Source organism: Columba livia, chromosome 5 (genome assembly GCF_036013475.1).
Source record: "Columba livia isolate bColLiv1 breed racing homer chromosome 5, bColLiv1.pat.W.v2, whole genome shotgun sequence".
Lineage (NCBI taxonomy): Eukaryota > Metazoa > Chordata > Aves > Columbiformes > Columbidae > Columba > Columba livia.
The window spans coordinates 26,566,242-26,590,227 of record NC_088606.1 but is presented as its reverse complement, the minus strand read 5'-3'; the positions used below and the strand labels follow the sequence as shown (position 1 = coordinate 26,590,227).

The following is a 23,986-nucleotide window of genomic DNA, read 5'->3' as shown; positions in this document are numbered from 1 at the left end:
GTCTTTCTTCCAACCAAAATGATTCTATGATTCAAAGGCTTGGGACAAAATTTTGATTTCTAATGCAAAATCAAGCACGTAATTTTAGTGTGTTTTTAAATAATGCAAAAAGAATAAAAAAAACGCGAAAAACAAAAAAAGGAGAACTGATGGGAATTGTATCCATTAATTTCACAGGAAAAGCTGATAACAATCCTGTAATGGGGATTGTGTGTGTGCTATTGTGCATTCACTCAGCCCCGTTCTACCGTACACTTAAAATTGGGAAGTTGACAGACCAGGAGTTGCAGGTCAGGGAAGGTGATTCTCCTCTACCTGGTTGTGATGCTGCATCTCCAGTACTGTGTCCAGTTTTGGAACCTCTGGTAGGAGAGAGACAAGCTGGAGAGAGTCCATTGGAATGTCATTAGGATGTTCAGGGGTCTGGAGCATAAGCTGTTTAAGAAAGGGCTGGGAGAGATGAGTTGCTTGGCCTGGAGAAGGTAAGGCCTTTCCCTCCTTAAGAGGGAAATCTGTCTGGAGCTACAGAATGGGTGGTAACAGAGGAGAAAGAATCAGACTCTCCTGAGAGATGCACAACAAGGGGCAGGGGTCACAAGTTGCAACAAAGGAAATTTCAATTAGATGCAGACTTGGAAGACGCCTCCCCTACTCTTCTTCCTCTGTCACTATTTTTTTTGTTGCTGAGCATGATGGGATATGGTATAGAATATCCATTTGGGCTACTTAAGTCAGCTGTTCCAGCTGTGCCTGCTCCCAACTTTTTGCCCACCCCCAGCTTACTTGCTGGCGAGAGGGCAAAGTGGAGGAAAAAAAAATGAAGCCTTGATACTGTGCAGGCATTGTTCAGCAAAAGCTAAAAGATTGTTGTGTAATCAACACTGTTTCAGCCACAAATCTGAAACACAACACCATGTGGCCTGTTATAAAGTTAATTTTGTCCTGATGAGACACAATACAGTGGGATAAGTATTGTGTGGGCCCATTTAAACTAAATATCTTCTTTATATTTTTGATCAACAGGTCTACACTAAATGGCTTGATGTGCCATGTTAAGGAAGTTTTCTGTTCCCCAACAGGCCAGTTGTACACAGCTGCAGCTCCAAACTTTTGAATTCTGTTGCTTAGATTTGAACAGGACTTCCCGACCTTTTGTATAATCTACTGTTTTATTTCTACTGCTTGTGTTCATTACTGTGTAACAAGGAGATGACTTATTGTTTGGGGCTATCAAATAATGCCTTTTATTTTTGGGGTGGTTGTTTCAGATACACACTTGTCAATGGCCGAAATTTACAGGAAACAGGGTAATAATGCTTTGGCAATCATCAGTTATAACTCTGCAATACGGTGCAGCCCTACAGATGATGACATTTATTTCAGACGAGCTGAGTTGTATTTTGAGGAAAATCAGTTGTTATTGGCCATGGATGATTATGCCAAAGTAAGTTCAGTCTTTGGTATTGTTACAGTAATGTAGTAACTTTTAATAAAAATGAAATGTGTCGTAACGTTATTAAAAGCAAACTGTATTTGGATATGACCGATAAATAGCTTGGAGAACAGATATCCTTTCAAATTAATTATGTTTTAAAAAAAAAATCTCTGCCATAGAAATATGTGATTTCTGTTATTCCTGCCAGCTAACTGAATAAATTATTGAATGTCTACAATTTATCACCTGCTAATAAGCTTGCATTTCTATTTTTTTGTTTCACTTTACAGTTAATGAAAATTGCAATAGACATTAAAGAAAAAGGGAATAAAAAGGGAATCTGAGAATAAAAGAATATATTATTTTTAGGCTTGATTAAGACTTTTAATCATTAGAAATAATAACCATTAGGAATAACACCATTTACTGCTTTATGTTTTTCATTATAGTGTTTTCAGTATAACCCAAAAAGAACAGATGCGCTTATGAAACATGGAATATATTTCTTTGACTGTTCAGTTTTTATGAAAGCAATTCAGGATTTTACAGCTGTGATCAAGGAAGACCCCACTAATGCTCAGGCAAGGTAGAATATATAGTTTGACAAAAGTATTTGAATTTTAAGAGGATTATTAAAATAATCGTAATATGTAAAGGACTGAATATGCATAAAACAATAATAAAGCAGTTGCATTTCCAAAGAGGTGTCTAATAGAAATAGAGTAAGACTTCTAGGCCTTGATATCCATTGGGGAATCTTTGTATTGCTTTAATGACTTTGGATTAGCCTCTAGAAGTTAATATCGCTAAACACAGAAGCATGTGCTCCAATCCCCCTGGAGTAATGCAAATATAGAGCCAGTTAGACTTAAGCACAGGCATATGTCCTTTGCTCTAAAGAGATGGATTTAAATACATGCTCAAAGTGATATTGCTCTGTGGGAGTGGAGCATGCAGAGTTCTATGCCTAATTTCTAATGATTGCCTTGGCAATTCTAGTTTTAACATTATGCTGAATTAATGTTTTCTGTGAGAAATTTAAATTATGAATGAGGTGCATCTTTATTTTTTGAACTGTAATGATGATTTTGAGGTTTGACTTACAAAGACACAAAAATGTATATGATTTCCCTGTTAGAAAATGTGACTTCTTTTTAATATAAGTCCTGCAAAGTTTTACATTCTTTTTTATATTCTATTCTGGATTAATGAAAACAGATGTAAAATAAAAATAAAAGCGGATTACGGTACCTGAATTTAGGTGTCAGCTCGTTGTATCCATGGGATGTAGGTATCTGAGCAGCAATTATCATCAAGGACTCAATACAGTTAGTAGACTCTAGGTTGACTGCATATAAACTCCTCTATAAAGCCTAAAGGGCTGTTCAGCTAAACAGCCAGTAAGTGTAAATTTTGCATGAAGATAATTGCTCTCATCTCCTTGTATTATGTTGACTAGATCTTCATCAACTGTAGTGGAAACTCAGATACCTAACATGTTGTAATCATCTACAAATTGGCACCTAAGTTTTGGTGTCTTATTCTGGAACTAATTCCCATCCAAACTGAACAGAAACAACTAGGGAAGGGTTCCTCTGTGTGTATGTTCTACCTGTCAGTCCATCTCCTTCACAGGGAACCACAAAATCGTGCAAGGGTTTCTTATGACATTAGTGTCCTGTGTTACTAAAGTCATTTACAGGCACTCCTTAAAACCCTGACTTTGAAATAAAATCTTGAAGCAACATGAAGCTGCATTCGTTTTCCTGAAATCCACTAGTTCATTGAGGCTCACATGTTGATGAGTGGGCTCTGTCAATAATCCTAGTGACTATGATTAGTATCAGTACCTTGTGTTTGCGTAGTTAAGCATGTGATTTAAATTCTGGAAGAACTGACTTTACTGCGTTAGGTTTTAAAAAGAATAGTATATGTTTTGCATGATAACTCTGCATAGAAGTGGGATAAGACCTGCTTAATAAGTGTAAGTTTTATATATTAGATTTTACATTAATAAAGTGATTTTACAGCCATCGCTGTCTATTCACACTTTTTCACCCGTGCTTTTGATTTATGTTGTTTAAATATATTGCTAGCTTCCAGAATTTGAGAGAGGAATAGTGTAAAACAGTAGGATCTGATTTTGTAAAATACCAGTTGAAAGAAATATTGCAGATGTTTTGGATGTTTTCAGAAAGCTTTAGTATTAATGAGACCAGATTTATATTTTTTCTTTTAAATCTGATTTAACAAAATCTGGTATTTCCCATACAGAGAAAGTTGCACGAGCTGACTATAGAACTTGGAGAGAGTTCCAACTCTGTGATGCCCAAGCTGATACACTGTGATCTACTCTGATGTTCTATTATATTGAGTTTGATTCATGCAATTGCAGTGATCTGCCTATATGATATAGATTACAGGACTTGTTTACTTCAGACTTGCTTTATTAAACTCAAAAATAAAATTGAATATTTATTCTGTTTTTCAATATTTTTTCTTGAATAATTACCTCAAGGTTGCAGGACAAAAACAATGGAAGAGCTCTTGATATTAATTTGATTCAACCTGTTAATGTTATAAATAATAGCCCATGACTTCACATTATTACTTCATTCTGTAGGTATAATTTTCTAAGGGAAATTATATTTAAAGAGAAACTTTCTTCCTTGTTAGGCTGTATCGAGGAAGAGCGTATGTTAAGCAGCGCCGGTATAGAAACGCAATGCAAGACTTAGCAGCAGCGATTCAACTAGACCCTTCTTGTTGGTTAGCGTTCTACTATAGAGGTTGCGTACTACGACAGACCGATCCGAAAAGAGCTCTGCAGGACTTCAGTGTTTCTGGTATTGTTTGTTTCTTTTAATGGTGTATACGTATATCATTAAAAAGAGAAATGACCATTCACCAGTAACTGCTGTCCTGCAGTATGACACAGATATTTCATGTTGCAAATATTGAAATGTATTTTTGTCTTTCAGTGTTTGGTAATAACTTGCTCCTTTTCATTTCTATTATGTTTGCTATTAGACCTGGACAGCTGCTGCTGTTGTTACTCTTCAGTTATTTTAACTTTGCTTCCTAAGCTTCTCTACTTCACTTTTAATAATTCAAGTGTGTGTAACTGAGAATTATAGATATGTCTTGAAGATGTTTCATGCCACATTGAACAGTTTTAATTATGATCTGACATGTTTTGTTGTGGTTTACCTATGATATTTTATAAAACTCTAGGAAAATTAGGGTAAAAAGTAATGTGCGAATGAGTTGCATGGAGTAACTGAAATATATGTGAATATCTGAACAGTTGATTTTTTTTCTCCCTCTCTCACAGTACTCATCAATGACACTAAGGAAAATATCTATTCTTTTCTTCATCGTGGCATCGTTTACTCAGAACAGTGTCAATGGTCACTTGCAATCTGTGACTTTGAAAGTGTCCTCGCTTTGGACAGGTGATTGGACTTGAGAGTTTTAATATGTATTGTTTATATTCTGATTGCCTGGGGGCATAAAAGTACTAATAAAGGAAAGTAGAATCAGAACAGTTACTCAGCAAACAGCCTGAATTAAACCACACGAATACAAAATGTTGCTTTCTTTTAGTATCTTTTGCCTCATTTACTACAGTCTAAGTATAAAAACAAATAATTTTTAATGTACTTCAAAATTAAATTTTATTTTGCTTTATATGGCAACTTGGTAAAGAAATTATTCAGATTTGGCAGACAAAAGGTGAAACTGAAGTCCTAATTAAAGTTGACTACTCATGCCATAATAATTTAATTTGTCTTTTGGGAGGTAATGTGTCCCTAATGCAGGTAAAAAGTCAAACTATTTTTTTTCTACAAAAGAAAATACCACAATATTTTCTTTAGCAAAAGCCAGTTAATTGTGTCATGAGAAAAAAAAAAAAGGTGGCTTGTTATCCTTGGTAGTTGGTGACTGAAGCTGATGTGATTTGTCTGAATTGCATTTCTTCCTACTACTTATAATCTGTTTCTGAAGTATTTTTATCTGTAGCAGCCTTGCCATGCAAATGGTCTTGCAGTATGCACCTAGTCTCCCTTACCAGTTTGCTGTATTAATTACCTTACTCTAAAGGTGCTGAGTTCTTTTTTCAACCTTGGGCAACCTCAACAGTCCTGTCTTGCGCAAAGGCTTCCATTCCAATCTGTCGCAGGCCTAAAGACCCCTCAGATTATGCTTTGTCTTGGCTCTGCTCTAGGAAGTCTTGAACTTTGCTTAGAAACAGTCTGTAAAAGTGGGATGCACAAAACGTTGCAGATCCTGGAAAGCCAGGTCTCCTCAGCAGCTGGCCAAGTGAAATGGCAGAAAATAAGGGAGCATGCTAGATGGAAAATGTGTAAGCTTTGTCAGTCCTTTAAAACTGGAATGTGTTTTTAGTGTTGAATAATTCAGTATTTCTTAGTGTGTTCAGTATATATAAAATTACCAGTTAGCTCTATTTCTATTCCAGCTTCTATGACAAAGACACTTGTCATCATTTTTTCACAATTCACATTTTGAGTGCTGGTTTTGGAGATCAGAGAGACTCTAGTGTGAAGCCAAACATCACAAGCTACTGAAATGGTGTTTTTTAAGGAGCTGTCTCCTCTGCTGGCAATTACAATTATTTCGCTCAGTGCAATCACAAAATAGATACGTGGTAAAAGTCATAAGAGGAGATGAAGCCTGTATAAGTTGTGGTTAATACAATGACATATTTCGTGCAATAACAAAAGGAAAAAATTCTGTTTTTAGCTCTGTAATCTTTGCTTACCTAAATATTGGTTTGATACTCCTGTTGCATCTTGATCAATACTATGAAGCTATTCAACAGTTTACTAATGTCATTGAAATCGATCCTCTCAATGTTCGAGCCTATGTATGTAGAGCGCAAGCATATCATAAGGTAATACTTTCCTTTTGCTTTGTTTGCCACTTAGTATAGCTTTATTTATATATATCATTGCTGTGAGTATTTAAATACTTATGCCTTGGTGTTATACAGATGCTAGAACCTAGTTATGGCTATACATTTCAAGTAGTCCTTGTCACCATAATGGAATTACATACATTGCAATTGTAAATATTGTTGGCATGTCATGCAATGACACAAAATATTCCAAGTGTCATTTTTGCTTTTCTACACCACTGTACATTTAATTTGAGTTTTAATAATCAAAAAAATTAAAAAAAATGTTTTTGAAAATCTGTATTTTTTTAATATTAAAAAAAAAAGTTTTGAAATACAGTATTTTCTAAACAGAGTTTTCCCAAATGGGAATGAAAATATTTTCAATATTTTAATTTACTGTGGAACAGAATGTTTTCTACTTCTGCATGGGATCTGAGAATTCTTTCTGCTAGCACTTGCTTTCTGAGACCCTCTCAGGAGTACAATGAATGGAGTATTTATTGTGACCTAATTTCTGTAAATGTCATTGGCAGAATTGAAACAACTGCTGTGTCTCACAGTGCTTAGTTGCTTTTCAAAACATTTTGAGAAATTGCTTACAATGTCAATTTTCTTCCACAACTAAAGGAAATGGCTTTTAACTTAGAGTCCATCTAGGTAGATTGATTATGTTATTTTTCTGATACTGTCTTTAAGAACTTGTGCCAGATAGTTTGTATTGAAGGCCATCCATGAATGCTCAAGTTGCATCTTGGTTTTGGGGGATGGCGGGGGGGGGGGGATTTTAAAAAATCTGTTTCAATGTAAAGCAGTAAAAAAAAGCTCAGTATATGCATTCCATCAATAATGTTCTTCAATTGGAGTTCCAGTTAGCAGCTCTCCCAGCTGGTTGAGTCAGTCCTTAGGATCTTCATTGTAATAATCTTTCTCCTCAGCATATAAAACACAGTGAATGGGGCCTCATGCACAGACACTTGAAAAATAAATGCAAATTCCTTGCAGCAATGAAGATTCATCAGGATTTATGTGCATGTGGATCTGATGACCTAATTTCCTTCCCCATAGTCCAGACTCTTTGGAATTTGGGAAAGAAACTGGAGTTTGGATCTGCCCTGTGGGAGATTATGGAAATACATAGGGTAAACATTTCAGACCTTTGTTAAAAACACGTTGAGCTCCTTTGCAGAGGGTATATGTGCCTTGTGAGGTGTTACCATGTGGGCATTGCATCCTGCAGAACCACATTTTCATAAATACTAATCGTGTCTCCAAATTGTGTTTGCATTGGCCATTAAATTGATGTTTTTGCTCTATAAATTACAGAATCATGATTTGCCAAATGCTGTGAAAGATATAAACCGAGCCATTCATCTTTATCCGGATAAATCACAACTTTACATAATAAGGTAGGAAAGTAATTAGTTGAGGACTTCACATATATCCCACTTAAAAAAAATTGGAATGCTGTTGGTAGTTACCCGTGTATTCTTTGAAACCTGCTCTGAATGGATTTTAAAAAATGTAGTATTCCATAACATTTTCAAGCCTGAAGAACTGTATCTGTGTAGTGTCACCGAACTGTTGTAATCTTTACCTTGGAGTGGGGGAACTTTGTTTCATATACAGGACACTGCTCTTTTAGGTACATAAAGCTTCTGGGGAAAAAGAAGTAAATAGGTGCCATGACAAAAAAGCAAGTTTGAACTTTAAAAAATTTAATAATTTTAGATGATTTCCCCAAGTGCTTGGGTCTTTCCCTGATTTGTCTGCAGAATCCACATAAAGCAAATAATGTGAAGGATTGAGCCCAGGCCAATTTAGGTTTGAAGTATTCTTCTTTCCCATCATCTCTTCTTCAGACCAGGGAGAAGTAGCGGCCACTATCAAGACTAATAAACAAATTAGTACTTAAAGCTGTTTCCTACTCTGAAAAGCCGTAAGAACTAAGAAGGAAATGCTTTGATATTATTCCTCAGGTGTATTAGGAGAACTAGTTACTAACTGCCATTTGGTATTTTCCCAAATTTAGAATGGGTTTCATAGAATGTCTTGAGTTGGAAGGAACCCACAATGATCATTGAGTCCAAATCCTGTCCCTGCATATGACAACCCCACAGTTCACAGCATGTGTCTGAGGGTGTTGTCCAGTCTCTTCTTAAATACTGTCATGCGTGGAGCTGTGACATCTCCTGTCACAGCCTGTTCCAGTGCTCCACCACCCTCTGAGTGAAGAACCTTCTCCTAATGTCCAACCTAGACCTTCCCTGGCACATCTTCCTGCCATTCCCTTGAGTTCTGTCATTGGTTGCCAGAGAGAAGAGTTTGGCACCTGCCCCTCCTCCTCCCCTTGTGAGGAAACTGTAGCCGTGATGAGGTCTCCCCTCAGTCTCCTTTTCTCCAGGCTGAACAAACCAAGTGACTTTAGCTGCTCCTCATACGGCTTCCCCTCCAAACTTTCACTCAGCTTGTCTCTTAGAGTGTGGTTTGGCTAGCATTACCTCTTATACTGATGCTGACGTCTGAAGAGGCAGAAGTTGACCTGTGGTTGATTTTAGAAACAGTATTATTAAGATTATTGTTGCAGTTCTTGACATTGTAAGGATCGCCATCTGTGAAATCCACAGAAAATGTATTTTTGTGACTGCTACTATCTGAAGAGAGATAAGCATATAATTTCTTGTTGGTGTGGTGTGAGAGAAAAAAAATGGCAGATGTTTCTGATAAAAGAAAGGAAAAACTTGAGATTTTTTTATTGGAAGGTATTATTTTTTCTTTTTCCACTAATGAAAACCTATTTAAGTAGTATTTGCACTTTGAAAGAAATGCCTGGAAATAGTTTCACTTATTACATCCAACAAATATTTCATTATAGGGGACAGTATTTAGTGGAATTGAAGAAAGATGAGCTGGCAAGTTTATGTATTCAACAATTTGCAGAAATGGATGAAGGTAACATCAATTTGCCATCAATTTTCCTAGATTGTTCTGAACCATGGCAACAGTCTGTAACCAAGGAATTGTTCCAAAAAATTAAGTTCAAGCATGCAAATAGGTTAGTTACTATGAATCAGCTAAAATAAAGGAACTTATCTAGAGTATTTTGTTTGCATATCTGAAGCCTTTAAAGTTAATAATGGTGTAAACTATTGCCTGTACTATCACCTGCTATTTCAGAATTTCCTTTATCTTTTGAGTTCTTGTTTGGTTTTCATTTAATTAATTAAGTAATTATATTTATGTCTACATTTCAATATTGGTAATTTCTGCTTTAAAGGAATATTGAATAAGGATTCTGTTCTGTACTTATGTGCAGTCTTTCCTAACAAAAAATCAACTAAGCTTTAGAACTGAACCTTCCCCATTCTTTTGAACAGTAAAAATGTTGCAGTATAGTAGTTCCTTGTTATGTGCTGGGCACAGAATGTCAGTCCTGAAGCTCTTGGTGAATCCATATGAATAGCCACACTGTGTAAGATTAATTTCCTGTCTGTTAGTGACCGAGAGTGGATACACAGCGCACAAGAGTATAAAAACAAAGCAGGAATATTGGGATACTTCCACAGAGCAATACCTTCTGACATGTGGGGAGAGGAGGGTAAATATTTGCAGATGTTTAGCAATCAAACTACAGTCATTGATAAATAACTGTTCAGCTTCAGACTTGGGCAGGAATTCAGTTTACATATGTATTTTAATGGATATTACAACAAGCTTTGATACTCCAAATATTTTAATAGCATTTTAAAGTTTGCATACCATTGAAAGGTATTTTATATTGGAAAATATATAGGTTGAAGTCAAAGAGATTACTGTTTTTCTTGTGGTTTCCTTCCAGAATCCTTTATGTCTCAGCCTGTTCAGCAAGCACTCATTCAGTCATTTTGTCAAAATCACGATAAGGCCATAGAGTGCTTATATGGAGCTACTGCAATTAACCCTGAGCCTTCAGCATTGGTGATTTTAGGAAAAATACAAATGAAAGCAAATAAAACTAAGGTCAGAAAACTTTACATTATATACATGCCAATCAAGACAATGTTTTTCTTTCTGTATTCTTTTAATATTTTGTGAAACATGTAAATATATATATAAACCTTAAGAGTACCTCTTTTTAAATTATAGGAAGACCTGAGTAAGAATTTTCAACAGAGCAGCACTGATAGTTCAGCATAAATTAGGCAACTTTATTTTTAAGACATTTATGATGGTCAGCTAAATGATACAGTTATATAGACTGAGGTCCATTATATGTAATAATTTTGCTCCTTTTGAAATTAAATAATACGGAAATATGTCTATTTTTTTATGTAACAAAATGCAGTACAAAAGTTTAATTTGTGTATGTGAACTGAATATATAATGTATAGTTACAGGTATTTTCTCAGCTTTGTTAATATTCATATGTGGGTTTGAGCAATATTATCACTCCTCTGAGTCCAGCAGTTAGCTGGTATTTGAGGCCTGCAGAATTGTTGAAATTGGCAGTATGGATTAGCTTTTTCTTTTTGTACTGTTCTATTTGTTTATACAGAATGTACGAAGTCCCATTTCCCTAAGCACAATAGATAGATTCATAAGACCTTGGATCTACCTGTATATTGTGTTCTCTGTTTGAAATGCACAGTTGTTCTGTTTCCTCTTAGCCTTATGTTTGCAGGTTCTTTTTAAACAAAAAGCTATGCCCTTTGCAAAAACTATACTCCTACTCCCTGGGCTTGTACCATATAAAAACTCTTGATCCACTCAGTCTTTTTGTGTTAGGTTTGGATGTTTTGTTTGTCTCAAACCATAATGGGACATGGTTAATTCTGCTGTATTTGAAAAAATGCTAAGTCAAAGACAGCGATTGTTAGTGTCCTCCAATTCAACACATTTCAGTTGTCATGGTGAAGAGGATGTGTATAAGAGTAGATCCCTGATTTCTCAGTGCTTCACCCAGAGGTGAGGACTTGCACTGCTACCTCTGCTGGAGAGGAGTGGCACCAAACTCTCAGCATGGAAAAATGATCAGACTGCCTGCAATAGTGCCCTGAGAATCAGCTGTGCCTTTAGAACTATGTGTGAGTTCAAGTAGCTCCATTTCTTTTTCCTCTTAAAATATGAGTGTTTTTGAACTGTAGGAATAGAGAAAAAAATGTGTTTAAATAGCAGTAAATGCAGACCTGTTTCATTTAAAACTTCTACCACATTGACAACTTATGAAGGCACATGTATTTACAGACAGTCCTATGAGCACTGGTATTCCAAACTGATTTTTCTAAACATATAATTCTTTATATTGAAAGACTCAAGTAAAAAATGCTATAGTTCTTTTACTCTTCTTGATATTGAAACTTTCAACTTTGCCCCTTCATAATCTTCAAAGGCTGAGGAACAGCTTATCTTGAACTGTTCTTAATTTTTTGGTCGTTTTCCTTAAACTCTCCTTTACACCAAAGTATTATTAAATATGCATAAATTATTGCCCAGATCTATGAGACGTGGTAAGATTCTGAGACGCTATTCACTTAATGTCCTTCAATGCCTATACAGGATTGATCCTTTCAATATATTTCTTAATGGTTATTAAAGTTATGTAAATTGCCTATAGAAAAAATGGTTTGTCATTATTTACATAAAGAAACCTGTAGCAAGTACTTAATTATCATCAGACTTCATCAAAACATATACGTTTTCTTCCCAAGGAAATAAATATAAGTAAAAAAAACCCTGTAATTAACTATGTACCTAAATAACAATATAAATGAACTGTATGTTATTTCTAGATCATGTACATTAGTTACTTTGTCATATATAAGTAAAACTCAGGAATATTTCTCTGTTTTCCTAGTCACTTATTAGAACCATTCAGAGATCAAGTATGTGTCTAACTCCAGGAACATCAAGGAACACTAGACTAGGCATTTTTACCATAATATTCCAAAGACTAAGAAAAAAAAAACTGAAAAAAATTTTAAAATGTCTAACAAATTTTGTGGATTTTCAGTTAAGTGCTTTACAACTATTAAGATTCTCTGTATTGCAGGATGCTGTGAGAAGTTTCAAAAAAGCTATTAATCTTCTGATGAGTTCAGCAAAAATTCTGCCTAAAACATTTGAAAATGCGGAAATATATTATCTCACAGGCCGGTGTTACATGGAGCAAAAAAGTTTATTAAGGGTTGGTATTAATTATATAGAGTATATTAGCCTTTGAATCCACTGCTTGTAGACAACGACTATGATAACTGAGCAAATTATTTCAGTATTTTAACCATCTTCCACTGCCTTTAGCAATTTTCTTTTGAATTCATGATGTATGTTAGACTGGCTTGCAAATTTGTGAGTAATTTTTCCAGTGCTAATGTTATGATTTTTTTTAATATATGTCATTAATTACCATTCTGATGGAATAAAAAAAATACATTAATTTCTTATCTATTTATCAATGTCTTCACAGATCTTACAGACAAAAGCCAGTCATGTAGGAGTATTGGTAGCCTAGTGAATTGGTACTAAACTTGGGCAAAGGAATTTCTATATTGTATTATGGAGTTGGTTGTAATTTGTTAACTGTTTTCTATATTTTTGTAGCTCAGAACACCCCTAGCCGGTTCTCTTTGACACTTATGTATGAAATTTAAGAAATAAACTGCATTGCCTAAGAATAATATATTTTCCTTCTTTTAACAAAATCAACATTTTAAACTGTGTTAGAGATGTTGTTGAAAACAACAGAAAGCCTATCAGTGAGCTTTGTGGCAGGCATAGTGTGAGTTCATGCAAATGTTTTCTATGTTGATATTCTGGTAAACATGTTCCAGTTGTTGATTTACTAAAAGGCCCAAGACAGAAAATAGAAACATTTGAAATACCAGAATTTCACAGGGAGGAGGAAAATAGATCTTAAAACACCTTCCCTCTTACCCCTCCCTTCTTCCCAAGCTTAACTTTACTAATGAATTCTCTGTCTGGTTCAGGTGTTAAATATTACAAAATTTTAAGTAACAGTAAATGGATGAAAATTATAAAAAACAATGCAGGCACATGGCAGGTTCCAACTGCAAAAACAGGTCATACCTAACTGTACAAAAGAATCAGTTAGTTAGCCTATGATTTCAGGTGAACAAATAGACCATATTTAACTCAGATGATATGTTATCTTTTTAGGCCCGTGATGCTTTTAGTATGGCTATCAGACTACATTCACATTACCCTGATGCGTTTTATCAGCGAGGGCTGTGTAGAATGCAGCTCAGAAAAGCTAAGTGCATCCAAGATTTTAATCGAGCACTTGCCCTTTGTCCGTCACATTTCCAGGTAATATAAAGACTCTTGATTGTTTCTGTGGGGCATGTTTGGATGGGTTGAAAGACTGATAGGTTTTGCATTTATGACGGCCTTACCTTGCAATCTGCAAGAAAACACACAGCAAACATCAAATAAAAGAAATGACAAGCTTCGTAAGATGTATATTTTTATAAAACTTGTAATTTCAGTCTTCTCTTTAACCCTTGCTTTATAATACTAAACAAACCTTTTTATTTTTTTTTTTTTTAACCATGTCATCATTCTGTCTTCATCTCTACAGGCATACATGGCTCTTGCTACTTACTATGGAAGTCAAGGTAGATACTTTCAGGCAATTCTGAATTGCAGTGAGGCGATCAAAATTATTCCTAACAGCGTGCAAGCTTATTTTTACCGAGGAATTCTAAAGTGTCAAAATAAGGTGGGACTGTCTTTATTGTTGTACTTTTGCATTCTCCCTTAGAACTTAATGTGTGTTATGTGACACTTTATAATAGTGAAATAATGGTAAAAGTGTTGCTGATGGAAACAAGGGCTTCCACTAGATTGTGATACTTTCCATTCCCCATTGAAGATGCTGTCCGGTTGTTCTGTGTAACTGAAAATGATAGAAGTACCAAAACTCCACAAAAGATAGTGCTATGTTTAGGTATAAAATGTAAGCTAATAAAGTTAAGGATTGATTCTGTATTGCAATATATGGAAGTGAGGTAAGAAAACACTAAGAATGTTAGTTTGCCCAGTCTTTGCACAAATAGAGCTTCTGAAGAAGTACTCCCACTGGAGTAAGGACTGCAGTAGATAGTTCAGAGAGGACATAATGAAATGGTTGGATGACTTCCAGTACTGATAAAGAACCAAAATATAAAACCATTAAATGAAATTTTACAATAGGCTATTATTTGAGGAAGAATATGTAGTGCCATGAACACTGAATTACAATTTTTACATAGTGGTTTTTCATGTGCAGACATTTAAAGCTGCAATTGAAGATCTTTCAGAAGTTATTGACCTCAATGCAACCTGCATTTTGGCATATTATAACAGAGCTGTCTGTTATCATCAAATAAAGGACTTCAGAAAGGTATGGTATTGATTTTTTTCCAACATCACATGAGCACTCAGTTGTTTGTATTAGCTAGTAACCTGTTATTGACAATTGGTCAAAATTTCTTACTTCTTGCAATGTTTTCCTGAATGGTTGTGCTCTTCAGGAAACTGTTTTAAAAATGACCTGTCTCTAAGTGTTTCAGCTTTCTACCTTCGTTATAAAGCAAAGGCACAACAAGGTGCACAACGGCACCGTGCAGCTTCAGACTGGGAACACAATTGTGTTGATCTGTCTTTTTGATAAGGCCTGTTTACTGAGATAATGCTAGTTCTTGTATATTTGAGCGCAGATTTCCGAAGTCAAATTGACCTTGGCAGAGGCCAATTGTGCTTACAGGTTAATTGTCCAAGACTGATGCCATGGGTAAAGAAAAATAGGTAATTATGGTAACTGAAGATAAAGTTTTAAGACATTAAAATGATAGTTTCTTCATAAATAAGGTATAGAACCTGTTCTTTGCTATCACTCTCCAGAAAACCCACTTAAAGTACAAGGGAAGTTGCAGAAAAAATGTATGTAGTTGTCAGAAGAAATTTCTTAGATCTCGCAAGAACTGGGTTGTTTTCTTTGAAACTGTTTGTAATGTCTAGCTTAGTTTAGAAGTGATAAAGAACAGAACTTTTTAAAGTGGCTAGTATATGGAATGCTGCAATCAAGGAGATTTTTGTCATATTAGCTCTAAACGGTCTAGTTATTCTAAAGCATACTGTGTAAATTCATTCTTCAGGCGAAAAAAGAGTTGGATTAGAACTTCTTCAGATCAAACATTATTGAGCTACTGTTCATTTTTGAGAAACTTGAGAATTGAGGCTTCGCTTTTCCTAGTCATGTCATTATTTGCTCTTTTACAAAATTTACACCCACATTCAGTTAATACAACTGGTGCTTAGGTTTTTCGATAACAATAAATTATATTTGGAGATTCTTAATCTTAAAAGTACCTTACTTTGACATTAATTCATGGCTAATTAGTCTAGAATACCTTTTTTTTAAAATAAGAATTTTGACTAAAAATTTAGCAGAAGTAATGAAGATTTATTTATAATTCTGCAATTTATATGATGACAAAATAAGTTTTAATTATAGTATGAATCATAGAATGTCTTGATTTGGAAGAGACTCACAAGGATCATTGAGTCGAACTCCTGTCCCTGCATATGACAACTCTACAGTTCACACCATGAGTCTGCAGGTGTTTATTCTCTTCTTGAACATGGTCAGGCTTGAGGCTGTGACACCTCCCTGAGAAGCCTGTTCCAGTGCTCAACCACCCTCTGGGTGAAGAAACTTTTCCTATTGTCTAACCTAAACCTCCCCTGGCACATCTTCCTGCCATTCTCTCGGGTTCTGTCGTTGATCACTAGAGAGAAGAGTTCGGCACCTGCCCCTCCTCCTCCCATCGTTAGGAAGCTGTAGCTGCAATGAGATCTCCCCTCAGTCTCCTTTTCTCCAGGCTGAACAAACCAAGTGACTTTAGCCACTCCTCATACGGCTTCCCCTCCAAACCCTTCACCAACTTTGTCTGTTTAATATATTTTCACCATCTTTGCTTCTCTAGTCTAAGAATGGTTATCTATGTAATTATAGAAGGCTCCAAATTCAGTTAAATTCAATCTGGAAACAGGAAGACATTGGAATAACCACACTGAAGTCTGTGTGTATGCACATGATTTATAGGAAATTGAAAGCATGCCTTAAATTTTGAAGTATCATTGTATCCCTCTGAGTAAATTATGGTTTAAAATAACATTTTATGTTTTTGTAGGCTTTGAAAGATTATGGAATTATTCTTCTGCTTGAACTGAGTGAGGAAATAGCTTTTAAAGTGTTAATTAATCGTGGAGTACTCTACATGGAACTTGGTGATTATGCTAATGCATGTGAGGTACAAAATCCTTCTTCGAGTAAAGGAAATTTAGAGTTTTCTGTTAAATTTAAGCCATTGCCGGCATAAAGACCAGCTTAACTGTTTTTATATTCTTCTGAAATAGTTTGTACCCAGTTCTCATTTGCTCAACATGTAATACCAGTCTGGCAGTGAAGATGCAAATAAAAAGCAGTCTTACTTGTTTCACAAGTTTATGCTGTTAGAGTTAAACATGGGAGTTGCACAGAATTTAACAAGCAAGAACCTGATTTTTCCTTCTTTTTCAACCTTGAAGTAGTTTATGCACAGTCCATATGAGTACTATTTCATTGTAGAAGCCTAAGTAAATGGAGGTTCTGATTGAGTGGGCTTGTTCTGTTTCTCTGTGCATGTGTGTGTGTAAATAACCATTTCTGTTGAAAGGGCAGGAAGGGTCAGACCTAAAGATAATTTTCTTAAGTGGAAGAAAATGGCATGTGCTTCTGACACTGACTCACAGTGCAGATGACTCTTGTTCTCCATCTGGTGTAGCAATACAGGCTTGAAACCTAACGGTGTTAAACATTACTCTTTAACAAGCATGGGTTTTTCTTTTAAAATTTTAAATAGGTTTTAAGTTTTCTAAAAGTTTTATGTTTTTTTGCCTTAAAAGCAAGGGTATTTATTTTCAGTATAACTAGGACATTCATTGCTTCCATTGTGGACTAGTAACTTTAAAATGTGTTATCTTCTTTATGTGATAGCAATAATTCCAGCATAAGCATTGTAAAAATTGAGCAATATTTCTTATTTGCAAATAAAAAATGAAGAATGAATATGAATCCCATTCCAGTGACCCAGAAATGTGTTCTTGAAAGTGCACAGCAAATGCTCTTTACTGTTTGTAGACCTTGCATAGAAATAAATCAATTAGAAATACTGTGTTATTGGTCACTTATGCTTCAAGATGAAGTTAATCAGAATAGCTCAGAAAAGAGGCTGAGGTGGTACAAATGGAGATGTAAAGCCAGCAGAAAGAGACTGGAGGGGAACAAGCAGATCAGCAAAAAGTTCTTTGAATGGATTGTAGTGAAGACAAATTTACAAAACAGTAATTGAACAAGAGACACAAAAATATAACAGCTAATTTAAAAAAACAAATGCTTGAGACCTTCTTGTGTATCAGTTCTCATATTTTATTGCAAGGAGTATATCGCTATACATGTATAGTGCTAGTTGAGTTAGGATATAATTACTTAAGCACAGATACATACTAGAAGCGAGTGTATTCCTGAATTAGTTACACTGGAAGAAAAAGGAAAAGTTACAATTCAGGCTATGTAAGTTCTGAATTGCTATATAGAGGTGTCTTTTTCTGTTGGTTCTGTGACCTGTGCAGTTACTTATGAGGATAGCATCTTTGATTCAAATAAACCAAACCTGGTCCTTGGAATTCTGATCCTGTTTTTGCTCTGCTCCATACACAGAGCAGAGTGCATACTCCAAATTGTGTGCGTGAAGAATTCCATTAGCTTTACTGGTTATTCTTTGAAGGCTTTGCTGGATGGGAACAGTGTGTCTCAGTAGTTTTTTAAAAAAAATGCTTTCTAAGTTGTAGTTCAGTAGATGCATCAGCTAAACCACTCCTAATACATACTGATTGCTTTCCCATGGAGAAGTCTAAAGTGCTTCCTTACATCATAACTGAAATTTGATTTAAAATGCACCTATACAGTTTTTACAATGGAATGACATACATTGAACCACAAGCATTTTGAAAAGTGTTCTGAATGTTAGCAAAAGTAAAAAAACCCATTGATGTTTTTCACTGGAATATTGTACAGGGTCTCCCAATGCATGTATGAGCTTGGTTTACTAGGTTTGTCAAAGTAAAAGCAGAAAATATTTAGATAATTTTATTACTGGAAGAATTCTACTGAAATTGCATATAGCAAAATACGTTTTTAATATACATGTATTTAATGATAGCAGCTGAGGTACAGTATTTCTATTAAATACAAACAAAAAATACTGTTCTGGAAGGTTTTCTCTTTGGAAATGTTGCCTCCAGAAAAAATACATATTAAAAATACCATGATACCACATAACTGGAGATTTTATTCTATCAAGGTCTGGAACAAGAAGTATGAAAACAGTTAAATACGTCTCCAGTACTTCTGAAAGTATAATGCCTTTGTCAAAAGTCATCTCCCTTTTTATACAGAAGTAGAAAATTGTTTAGCTAAAACCACAATTTAGGTGAAATGAAACAATATCAATTTGCATGGTTTAATGTCTTTTCAGGACTTTAAAGGAGCAACATTGCTTAGTCCAGATGACAGCCAGATCTTTCAAGCTCTTGGAATCTGCTACTATAGGTAAGATATGTATTTTTGTTTGATGCAGAGTAGAAAAATGAAATAATTCCTGAGCTTTATATTCATGTTCACCTTTTCATATTGAATATATTGAGGACTGGGTGAGGGTAAGATGGTAAAAAGGAATGAAAAAAAGAAAATTCAATACTTTTCAAGTTCAACAACTAATATTAAAATCTTCTGGTGTCAAGGAACTATTGCAACTATATGTTCATGACAGCATCAGGAGGAAATACTAGGATGATAAAACAGAACCAAGAGAAGGACTGAAGAATGAAGAATTCTGAGATACACAAAGATAGTATTCTACACCCTCCGGTGGAATATGAAGTAGCTATAGAGTTCTGTTGGTTTGCTCAGAATTAGTTAGGATGCAATTTCTGTTTAAACATGCACTTTGTCCTTTAGAGAAAAGCTAAAGTGTCAATGATCTTCCTTGACTGAATTTTTTATTTTGAAATTCTGAAGTGTAGCTTCATCAAGATGAGACTTATTTAGAGAGACTAAATTAAATCTGTTAATCACTTAAAACTGTAAGAAATAAGATGTACATTAGTACCTTAGCCTACTTATCATAGTGGCACTTGGAGTTGATAGCTCCTATTTGATAAAAAGAACACTAGCTATTAAAATTTCCTTTTTATAATATCTGCCTATTAGTGTAGCCTAATCTATTTTATCCTACAGTTACTCTGCCATCTATCACTGCTTAACCTTGCTGCTGCTGAGGCACTGTGGAGATGGACACATTCAGGATTGTAGCATCAAAACTTGTTGTGTTAGTATGCTGTAGTTAGGGCATAACTGGCTTCATCTTTCACAGTGTCTGGATGATGCAGAACTCACACAAGAATGCTGAAATCCTGCTTCCAAGAACTAAGCATGTGATTTTGATGTCCACATCTGTATTTAACGGTCAGAAGGAGTGACTAGAAACTCTATAACTCAACTGTATAACCTGTTTTATGATGCATTTGGGATCCATCCTGTAGTCTCTAACTTCATGACTGCCTATCAACAGGACTGGAATGAAGCCTTAATTTGTTTTTGCAATAAGTGCATTTGGTTTAAAACCCTTAAAGTTATTTGTTAGCTAATTATATTTAATCTCTCATCTTTTGGTAAAGACATCAGGCCGTACTTCAGGAAGAGACACACAGGTAGCTTATATTCAAACAACGTCTTATCTTTCAGTATCATCTTGGTAAAACGATTTTGTACTTTGACACACTAAAGTTTTTGCTTTACGTGTAAAGGTACTTACTAGCATTCATTAACCTTTTTGGTATTTAATCCTTTTTATTCCTACTTAGCATACCTCAGATGCATCAAGTTTTATCTAAGGATGGAGTTCCACATTTGTCTTACTCTTAGACTAGAACTATCTATGCTTAGAACCCTGAACATAATCTCTTTTTACCCTGCAAGTTTAGCACAGTTTGGATGAATTCAAGAAATGGTATGAGAAAAATCAGACAGAAAGCTTGTATTAGAGGTAAATTGTTTGTGGCTGAAACTTCTACACCTGAATAGACTACCAAATCCATGTTTGGTCATGACATTTGGACAGCACGAATAACTTGGATAAAGTCTCTCTATTGAGTATTCCTGTTGAAAAGGTGAAATCTTGGCCCATCAAAAGTTAATGAGAGTTTTGCTGTTTACTTTTGCAGGCCAAGGAATTCAAACTGAAGTCTGCAAGGTGCTACGCTGACTGCATTCACCATTATAACCATTAGGGAACACATACAGAAAGCAAACTTTAATTCAGTTAGAATTGAACTACTTTAAATGGGCTTTATGGGGTAGTATTTGCTGATCACTCATAAATTGAGAATTTTTATTTATAGAATTTTTAAACAGCAACATTAATCTCTCTTTTTTCTAGAATACATGAGTTTGAAGACGCTGTAAGATCATTTGACCAGGCTCTCAAACTAGATCCTGTTTCTGTGGATGCCTACATTGGACGAGGAAATTCGTACATGGAAAATGGAGATGAGGATGGTTGTAAACAAGCACAAAAAGATTTCTTGAGAGCAATTCACTTGAATCCAAAGTGCATAAAAGCCAGAGTTTGCTTAGCATACAACTTGCAGGTAATAGAACAAAATTAATTGTCAAGGCTATGTTTAATCAAACAAAATAACATCAATCTTATATGCATATATTTAAATAATACAAAAAAAAAGTAATAAACATAAAATAATCCATATACTTAAGATGAGTCTTATAGCATCTTCTTTCTTTTTAAGTAAATGGATGAACCGTTATATTCTTTTCACATTTGTGCCCAATCTTGTTTGAGTTCTGCTCTTGAATAATGGAATATCAAGTAGCCTTACACTCATTTGATTTGCATAGATGGTTCTCTGATAAGCTATTATTAAGAACTGGCATGTATTGTGTGTATGAGCTGTTTATTGAAGGAAAAAACAGCTAAAGTGTTGACAAAACTGTGTAAAACAAAATCTTGCAGTCCTAATTATCCACACTACACCATTAGCAAATCTGCTAGAATCCCTTGGTAAAGGCCTTATATACAATGATCTCTGAAAACTACTTAACTACATAGAAAATGAATTTCTACCTTAGCAAAGGAATGTATTATGACTTGAAAAATTTTGTGTGTGTCTAATTTGTCATTTAGTTACTGTGCTTTATTATATCCTATTGTCTGAAACGTCTTAAATTGTCATGAATCTTGTTGCGAATTATTTTTTGTCAATGTAAATGATGGACTAATGTCAGTAGCCTTTTTCAGGTGGTCTTGCATAGGTGTCATGCAAATTTCCTTTTACAGCTTTGCCAATACACTTAAATTCTAACTAATGCTTTCACAGCACTTTGGAAAGTACTGTGCAAGAGAAAAACCCAGAGTGAGTAACATCAGTGAGTAAGTAGGAATGAGATATCTTAGGTGCAGTAGGAAACCCAGAAAGTTCACATAATGGCAGGTGCATAATTTCTGAATCTCACAAGATGCCTTGTGTTTAGCCTCATACTTTTGGGAACTCAAACATAAACACATATGGAGAAGTATTTTTATCCAATTAGCACTCCACCTTTGATCAGTTCATCTATATATTAGGTAAAATGTTTACATTTTGCCTGTGGACCCAAGTGACCTGCTTGCCCAGAACTAAGCACTTTCTCGACTGTGCTGAGTCCTTCATGATGTAGTGTATGCCAGAGTTGGTGACAAAGGACATGCAGAAGGCTGAGGTACTCAATGCCTTCTTCAGCTTGGTCTTTACTGTTAAGACTGGCTTTCAGGAATCCCAAGTCCCTGTGACCAGTGGGAAAGTCCAGAGCAAGGAGGACTTACCCTTGGTGGAGGAGGATTAGGTTAGAGAACAATTAAACAAAATGGACATACACAAGGCTATGGGACCTAGTGGGATACATTCATGGGTGTTGAGGAGCTAGCCAACATCATTGCAAGGCCACCCTCAATTATCTTTGAAAGGTCATGGCAGTTGGCAGAGGTTCCTGAAGACTGGAAGAAAGTAAACATCACTCCTATCTTCAAAAAATGGCAAGTAGGATCTGGGGAACTACAAGCAGGTCAACCTCACTTCAGTGAAGCAAATAATCCTGGAAACTATTTTTAAACATATGAAGGACAAGAAGATAATTTGGAATAGCCAGATGAATTTATGAAGGAGAAATCATGCTTAACCATCCTGATAGCCTTCTGTGACTAGCTTGATAGATGAGAGGGGTGCCATAAATGTTGTTTATCTTGACTTTAACAAAGCTTTCAGTAGTCTTTCATAGGAAGTCTTCATAGAAAACCTAGTAAAGTATGGGCTAGGCAAATGGACAGTGAGGTGAACTGAAAACTGATTGAACCGTGAGGCTCCAGGGTTCATTATTAGTACCATAAAGTCCAGCTGGAAGCCAGTCACTAGTGAAGTGCCCCCAGGGGTCAGTAATATGTCCAATCCTGTTCATTAATGTTCATTAATGACCTGGATGATGTGGGTAGAGTGCACCTTCAGCAAGTTTGCAAATGATACAGAATTGGGAGGAGTGGTTGTGCTACCTTTAGAGGGATGCTGCCTTTGGAGGGATGACAGGCTGGGCAGCCTGGAGAAATGGTGGGCAGGAACCTCATGAAGTACAATAAAGGGAAGAGAGAAGTTCTAACTCTAGGGAGGAATAACCTCATGCACCAGTAGAGGCTGTGGGCTAACTGACTCAAAAGCGGCTTTACAGAAAAGGAGTTGGGGCTCCGGACAAACAACAAGCTGAAGATTAGTCAGTGATGTGCCCTTGCAGAAAGAAGACCAAAGGCACCCTGAGCTATATTAGAAGCAACGTTGCCAGAAAGTCAAGAGAGATGATCCTTCTCCTATATTGGGTATTGGCGAAGCCACATCTGGAGTGCTCTGCCCAGTTCTGGGCTCTTCAGTACAAAAGAGACATGAATACACAGGTGCACATCCAGTGCAGGGCCGCTAAGATGGTTAAGAGCTTGAAGCAAATGTCATACAAGGAGGAGGGAGAGAGAGACATGAAGGCTTAAGGGGGGATCTTATAAATGGCTATAAACATCTGATGGAGGAGTACAGAAAAAATGGATCCAGGCTCTTCCTAATGGTGTCCAGTGACAGGACAGGAAACAATGGGCAGAGACCAAAATATAGTAAATTCCATTTAAACATCAGATTTTTAAAAATTTTTGTATTGTAAAGATGAACACTGGAACACATTGTGCCCAGGGTTTGTGGAGTCTCTGTCCCTGGAGATGTTCAAAAGCTTAACTGTACACTGTCCTGGGCAACCTGCTCTAGCTGACCCTGCCTCAAGCACAGAGCTGGCCTAGATGATCTCCAGAGATCCCTTCCAAACTCAACCATTCTGTGATTCTGTGATATTGAAGAAGTAATACTTGCAGTAAAAACTGTTGTCACACATATGTTAACTAGTTGCAAAGCAATGAGTATTGCATAATTAACAAGATATTTTGATTATTTTTTTCTGTAATTCAGTTAACTGC

The 23,986-nt window shown here is 35.7% G+C and overlaps 1 protein-coding gene across 6 annotated transcripts in view; it reads left to right on the top strand.

Moving 5' to 3' along the window:
• The window catches only part of TTC6 (tetratricopeptide repeat domain 6), a 66,458-nt gene that overhangs the window by 36,087 nt on the left and 6,385 nt on the right, over window positions 1-23,986 (top strand). For 5 of the 6 annotated variants that reach the window (XM_065064005.1, XM_065064007.1, XM_065064009.1 and 2 more), the window contains 15 exons: window positions 1,269-1,444; window positions 1,885-2,021; window positions 4,112-4,281; window positions 4,770-4,890; window positions 6,200-6,350; window positions 7,680-7,762; window positions 9,229-9,305; window positions 10,192-10,352; window positions 12,382-12,516; window positions 13,506-13,655; window positions 13,927-14,067; window positions 14,617-14,730; window positions 16,523-16,642; window positions 18,908-18,981; window positions 20,870-21,080. In XM_065064005.1, coding sequence (XP_064920077.1) covers window positions 1,269-1,444; window positions 1,885-2,021; window positions 4,112-4,281; window positions 4,770-4,890; window positions 6,200-6,350; window positions 7,680-7,762; window positions 9,229-9,305; window positions 10,192-10,352; window positions 12,382-12,516; window positions 13,506-13,655; window positions 13,927-14,067; window positions 14,617-14,730; window positions 16,523-16,642; window positions 18,908-18,981; window positions 20,870-21,080 — 2,021 coding nt within the window. The remainder of the gene's footprint in view (window positions 1-1,268; window positions 1,445-1,884; window positions 2,022-4,111; window positions 4,282-4,769; window positions 4,891-6,199; window positions 6,351-7,679; window positions 7,763-9,228; window positions 9,306-10,191; window positions 10,353-12,381; window positions 12,517-13,505; window positions 13,656-13,926; window positions 14,068-14,616; window positions 14,731-16,522; window positions 16,643-18,907; window positions 18,982-20,869; window positions 21,081-23,986) is intronic. The other variant, XM_065064006.1, reaches the window with a different exon arrangement.